The sequence below is a fragment of the Choristoneura fumiferana genome, chromosome 5, assembly GCF_025370935.1.
Source record: "Choristoneura fumiferana chromosome 5, NRCan_CFum_1, whole genome shotgun sequence".
NCBI lineage: Eukaryota > Metazoa > Arthropoda > Insecta > Lepidoptera > Tortricidae > Choristoneura > Choristoneura fumiferana.
In genome coordinates, this window is record NC_133476.1 from 16,136,003 (window position 1) to 16,142,861 (window position 6,859).

A 6,859-nucleotide genomic window follows, 5' to 3' on the forward strand; every position below is an offset into this window, starting at 1 on the left:
TATAAATTGTCATTCACTTCACTCCGATCAATTCGGACAACTTGCGAGTTGCATTATCTATGGTCAGATGAGCGCATAACTGACTCATTCATTCGTTCATTTGTGGCAAATGTCATTTATTTATCAACATAATCAACAATCGTTATCTGTAATCAATAACTAACCTTATCATTTTCACGTTATCAGTTAATCATTACGGCATAAGTAAACAATGCTGTTTTAGTGAGGTTTAAGTTTAAATACAGTGTTGTGTTTAATTTGATCAAACAGTGAGATTTATTGTTGATATTGCGCATCGATTGTTGTTAGTTTACTTTAGGTAAGTAGGTAGTTTAAAACAAGTTTGGATCACAGGGTGTGACTATTGTTATTCAGTGTAGGCATTTATCGTTCGTCATTGAATTCAGAGGTTACTGACTTGTTTTAAACACATCAAGTACTTTATTCATTTACGTCAAAATGCCTCCTAAAATTCATGCCAAGATTCAATTTATGTCGAAATATCGCATGCTGACAGATTTCGCTAGTACAATAAGCGAAGCCCAAGGTACATCAGCGGTGGCAGTAGCTAAACGTAATTTCGGTTCATATTATAATCAGTTCGTACTAGCATACGAGGCGTTGCTTGGTCTTTCATCAGAGGAGATTCCTGAGGGAGAAATGGAACAAATTCACGCACAGTTCAGTGAAATCAATAAGTTACTTGTCAAGTTGGAGCAGGCATCGGAGCGCGGGGGGTCCGCAGACGAGCCTAGGATACGTCATCATAGCCAGGTAATGGCAAAGTTGCCTTCCATTGAACTGCCTAAGTTTAGCGGCAGGCCAATGGAGTGGATGTCATTTTTTGATCTCTTTCAATCCTTGGTCCATTCACGGGACATTTCAGATTCGGAAAAGCATTTTTATTTGCGGGCGTCACTGTCGGGTGAGGCGCTTTCGCTTATACGACAGCTACCAATGGATGGTCAAAATTATTCAGTGGCACTGAAATTGCTCACAGATAGGTATCAGAACCACAGGATGCTGGTAGATACATACTTGTCACAGATCACCAACCTTCCGGTCATTAACAATGTTGAGAGGTTAAGGTCAGATTTCTATGATCCTCTCCGAGAGTCTATTCAGGCATTGGAAAAGCTCAAACAACCAATTAATGAATGGTCATATTTAATTGTGTTTTTAATCATACAGAAGCTGCCAACATTGATCAGGTCAGCATTTGAACAGCGGTATGGGACGTGTCATCAAGTTCTACCCAGTGTTCATCAACTGCTCGAGGTACTCGACGAGCAATGCAGGGTGCAGCTCGCCGTGTCACCAGTACCGGAAGCGGCTTCAGGGAGAAGCTACCACCGGCCACCACCACCACGAGGACGGCAGGGTGCGTCCACCTCGGAGGCACGTGGCAGGCCAGCACGCGGAGTGCACCAAGTTCATCAGGTGAATTCTATTTCATCATGTTCATTTTGTAGTGGGGACCACTCATTATATAGATGCACAGTGTTTCTAAGTATGTCACCAGTAGCACGCAAGGCGTGGGCAAAACGTAGCGGTCACTGTTTTAAGTGCTTGAGGTTGCACTATGCTAGGGACTGCAGTCAACGGAATTGGTGTCTGCACTGCAAGTCTCCGGAGCACAACTCACTCATTTGTAATGCAGGGGCAGCTCCTAAGTCTAGGGAATCACCTGAAAGGGACCAACCTGTGGTGTCAACATCAGGTAACGGTAGGCAATCGCCCAAGCGTCATTCACTGGGCAGGCAACCCCAGCATCATGCACAAGGCGTGGGCCAGGGTGGCTACCCACTTGTGTGTGCACCTCAACCGAGCCAGGGCGGCCACTCAGATGTACCAGTGACTCAACCACTGTACCAGGAAGCTCCATCAGCTCAGGCGATGGCAGCTTACCGGCCAAGGCCTCCGGTAGGGGCAAGGGCACAGTGGGCTCAGTCTGAGTATCAGGCACTAAGGTATGGGCAGCGGATCAGCCCCATTCCTCCACAATCCCCACCATCTCCTCAATGAGATGCTACCACTGTTGGTGTGACACAGTCATTACCAGTCACCATTTGTCCCACGGCGGTAGTAATGGTGAAATCAGGTGATGGCAATTATTTTAAGGTTAGGGCCTTACTCGACACCGGGGCGAGTGTCTCAGTAATTAAACAGTCAATAGTTCAAAGGTTAAAATTACACCAACAGTCTAATGGTAATAATATTTATGGAATTGGTCAGCAAAGGGTAAAGGTACCTGGTTCAATAGTCAAATTAATAATCAAACCTGTAGGTAAACAGGTTCCCATCATTAGTACAATAGCTTCAGTCATGTATTCACTAACGGGAAACATTCCATCATATGACACTCAGCTCAAAGATCAATTACGGTTGTCACATATCATATTAGCTGATGGCAAGTTCGACAAAGCCTCAGATGTGGACATCATTTTAGGTACTGACATATTAAATTATGTACTCGATGGTTCAAAGATTTCCACTCACGTTCCAGGAATAGCAGCCTACGGGACGTGCTTTGGGCATGTCGTCATGGGTTCATTGACCTCGACTCACCAGTCAGCGGTGACGTCATCACACGCAGCGGGTACGTCCGTGGAGGACTACGGCCTGCACGCCACTAGACTCGAGGAGGTGCTCGAGCGGTTTTGGAAGGTCGAGGAGCCGCCTTCGAAGCCTGCAGTTCATCCAGATCACATGCAATGCGAAAGGTTGTACATTTCCACTACTCAACGTCTGCCTGACGGCAAATACATAGTCAGGTTACCGTTACTTTCAACACGCTCATCATTAGGCGAATCAAGGTCGCTTGCAATGAAAAGGTTGCGAGCTTTGGAGAGAAAAATGTCTAAGGACGCACTTTTCGCCTCCAAGTATAAAGATTTCATGAGAGAGTACGAAACTCTCGGTCATATGTCAAAATCGGATTTTCAATTTAACTCAGAACATTTTGTCATACCGCATCACGGTATCTTCAAACGAGGCACAGATAAAATCAGAGTTGTATTCGACGGATCAGGGCGATCGTCCACAGGTGTGTCACTCAATCAATGCCTTCACTCTGGGCAACCTCTTCAAAATGATATCACTAAAATCATTTTAAATTTTCGACGTCATCAAGTGGTATTCACTACTGACATCAAAATGATGTTTCGTCAAACATTTGTTCACCCAGATGATAGGAAATATCAATTAATCCTCTGGAGGGAGGATCCGTCACACGATGTTCAGGTATATGAATTAAATACTAATACCTACGGGCTGAGGTCAAGTCCATTCATAGCTATACGGACGGTGTTGCTACTAGCGGACGATTGGGAGGTGTCGCATCCGAATTCACACGCAGCACACGTCATGCGACGAGATATCTTCGTTGATGATATCCTCACAGGAGCAGACTCAGTAGCAGAGGCTCAACAGCTCAAGCAAGAGCTCATAGCGCTAACCGGGAGCGCAGGTTATGAGTTACGTAAATGGTCGTCCAATAGTAGGGAGCTATTGCGTGACTTACCGGAGGAGTATTGCGAGCTGCCACACTCATTTGATACTGAGGATAAAAGTTTCATCAAGGTATTAGGTGTTCAATGGGATCCAGTGTCAGATTCAATGGCATATCAAATCAACGTGCCACTTGGTCACCCTCCTACGAAACGTAGCGTGCTCAGTACAATCGCACGTTTGTACGACCCGTGTGGTTATTGCGCACCAGTCATATTTCGATTCAAAGTATTCTTACAGTCATTATTCTCGGATGGGCTCAACTGGGACGAGCCGATAAATCAAAATCAAATCAATCAGTGGGACGAACTTACGCAGGATCTCAATCATTTGTCTCATTTACAGATTCCACGGTGTGTCTCACTACCGAGCGCCGTTTCATACTCATTGCACGGTTTCGGCGACGCCTCGGAGCTGGGATACGCGGCGAGCGTCTATCTACGGACGGTGGATGCGTCAGGACATGTCAAGGTCAGCTTAGTCATTGCTAAATCACGCGTCGCGTCACATAAAACCAAGCAGACGATTCCAAAATTGGAACTCAATGCAGCTCACCTGGTATGCAAACTGCTTAATCACGTCGCAGATTCGTACGACGACTCTGTTCAGTTAGAGACTATCAATGCTTGGTCAGATAGCAGTATTGTTTTGTCATGGCTCAAGGCCAAACCTCACATGTTACAAACATTTGAATGTAACAGGGTACAGGACATTCAACAGTCCAAACGTCACATCACATGGCGTCATGTCAGATCAGAGCGTAATCCGTCAGATGTCGCTTCACGCGGAATGTCCGCAAGGGAATTAATTCAATTCAAATTGTGGTGGTCACCTGATTGGTTGTTGCGGGAGGAATCCCAGTGGCCACAGTTACCAGTCACTATACCTCAAGAGTTACCAGGTTTCAAGAAATTAGTTCATTTTTACGCCAGTAGAGTCGTGGGAAGACGCACTCTTATCACGTGTCAGTTCATATAGCAAACTAATCAATGTCAGTGCATTCATACTTAGATTTTGTAAAAATATCAAGTTGCCGAGGGAGCAAAGGAATCTTCAGTCTACACTGTCATTGGACGAGATTCGCGCAGCTACTAAACATTGGATAGGTAAAGTTCAATTAGACGCTTTCAAGGAGGAAATTGTTATGGTCAAACAAGGAAAGCTGGTCTGTAAATCATTGCAGAAGCTTAGCGTTTTCGTCGATGACGAAAACTTACTGCGTGTCGGCGGACGACTACGTAAATCAGCTCTACCATATGGAGCAAAGCATCCATATCTCATACCTAAGGATCATAAATGGGGTCAGTTACTCATCGAATACTATCACAGGTCATATTGTCATGCTGCGACGAACGCGCTCATTGCTATAATCCGGAGGGAATATTGGTTTCCGTCACTCCGACGTCAAGTTTCAAGGGTTATCAGGAAATGTTTAGTTTGTTTCAGATTCAATTCATCGGTTCAACCGCCATTCATGGCAGATTTACCGGCTGACCGAGTCACGGCAGCACGGCCTTTCTCAGGCGTTGCGACAGACTTCGCAGGCCCATATTTAGTTAAGAGTAGTTTATTAAGGAATGCTAAATCAGTCAAAGCTTACCTATGTGTGTTTGTCTGTTTAGGAACCAAGGCGGTTCATCTCGAGGTGGTTTCAGCATTGACGATCGAGGCATTCATCGCGTCGTTCACCAGGTTTGTCAGCCGACGAGGGCTGCCTTCACTCGTCCGATCGGATCGAGGTACTAATTTTGTTGGCTCTAATTCTTACCTGCGTGATGTCAATCAGTTTCTGGTCAATAATGAGACTGTACTCAAGGGGAATTTGCTCGTCAAAATATTCGCTGGGAATTCAACCCAGCAGGAGCTCCTCACATGTCTGGTTTGGTAGAGTCAGCTGTCAAGCATGCCAAGCTTTTACTCAAACGAGAGGCTGGAGACACTATCTTCACGTTTGAGGAACTATCAACTCTATTTTCAAAAATAGAGTCCATATTGAATTCAAGGCCGTTAGTTCCTATGAGTGAGGATCCGTCAGATCTCGAAGTGCTCACACCGGGGCACTTTCTCATTGGTCAACCATTAGTAGCTCTACCGGAACCACATTGGAAGGACACTAAGACGTCGAGGTTATCACGTTTTCAGGTTATTCAAAAAATGTATCAATCAATCTGGTCAAGGTGGCATATTGAGTATCTCAATAATTTACAAGCGCGTAATAAATGGTATTCTCAAGTCAATAACCTCGAACTGAATGATCTGGTTCTCATTAAGGATGAGAACTCACCTCCATTACAATGGAGGCGTGGTAGAGTCATTGAAGTGTATAAGGGAACTGACCAGATTGTCAGGTCAGTTAAATTAAAAACTCAAGGTGGCGAACTCATACGCCCAGTAGTCAAACTGTGTAAATTGCCTATTGAATATAATGTAGGTCAATCATAATCATATTTTCTATTTATTGGTAGGGCACCAATTGATATTGTTGTTATTATAATCATCTGTGTATTATGTAGACCCTCAGTCTAATGGATATTGTTCATTTCATGTGTATAATGTATGGATAACTCAACTCTTAGGATAAGTCATAGTCAATTGTATACCTACATTTTCAGGATAGGTAGAGCGTTTATTCATGTGCTACACCTAAGTGTCATAGGTTGTCAGCTGTTTATCAGTAGATCATAAGTCAATATTATTGTAAGTAGAGTCAATAGTGCTTGCAAGTGTTCAGTCCATCTTTCGCCTGGCCCTGGCAGGAAATGTTTACGCAAAACGTAACATCGTAGGTCGGGTCGTGTAGAAGTCACTTTACGGGAATGTGTGATGGACCCTTAAATCATTTTTATTGTTTTTGACAGCCTATGTATGTCAATGGACCGGTCACTCATTCGACCGGGAGTCATTCAAAAGCACTGAGAGGCGTTGGACGTCTATAACGGTCTCGGGGTCAGAGCCGCTCTCAGTGTCAAATCGTGTCATTAAGTAATCTAAGATCATCTGAATCATATTTATAGATATAAACAGTTGTACGGTATCAGTAACGCGAAATATAGTGGTGAACGTAATCGCAGTTTGATTTCATCGTCATAACCTCAACCCTTCACACGACACCGGCGGCAGCTAGCTACAGGAGGCGGCAGCTGTCCAGACCGATCCCAGGGGCTCGGGAGAGGGTCTGCCTTCACATCGGCATCATCAGCGCGACGAAGGCGCGGCCTGCACATCGAACCCGCGAGGCCAGCGGTTTGGTCTAAGTATAAGCGACGCAGGGTGCGCACGCACATCTAATCAAATCAACCCACCGGCAGTTCTCAGGGCGAGAATTGCCAAAACTTTATTATAAAAATAG

At 44.8% G+C, this 6,859-nt stretch overlaps 1 protein-coding gene across 1 annotated transcript; it reads left to right on the forward strand.

Moving 5' to 3' along the window:
* Window positions 1-5,485, forward strand: LOC141428265 (uncharacterized). The gene is made up of 3 exons (XM_074088153.1): window positions 1-774; window positions 1,192-3,981; window positions 5,133-5,485. Exons 2-3 carry the CDS (start codon window positions 2,089-2,091, stop codon window positions 5,169-5,171), a joined length of 1,932 nt encoding a protein of 643 aa, XP_073944254.1. The 5' UTR covers window positions 1-774; window positions 1,192-2,088; the 3' UTR covers window positions 5,172-5,485.
* Window positions 5,486-6,859: the final 1,374 nt, after the last annotated feature.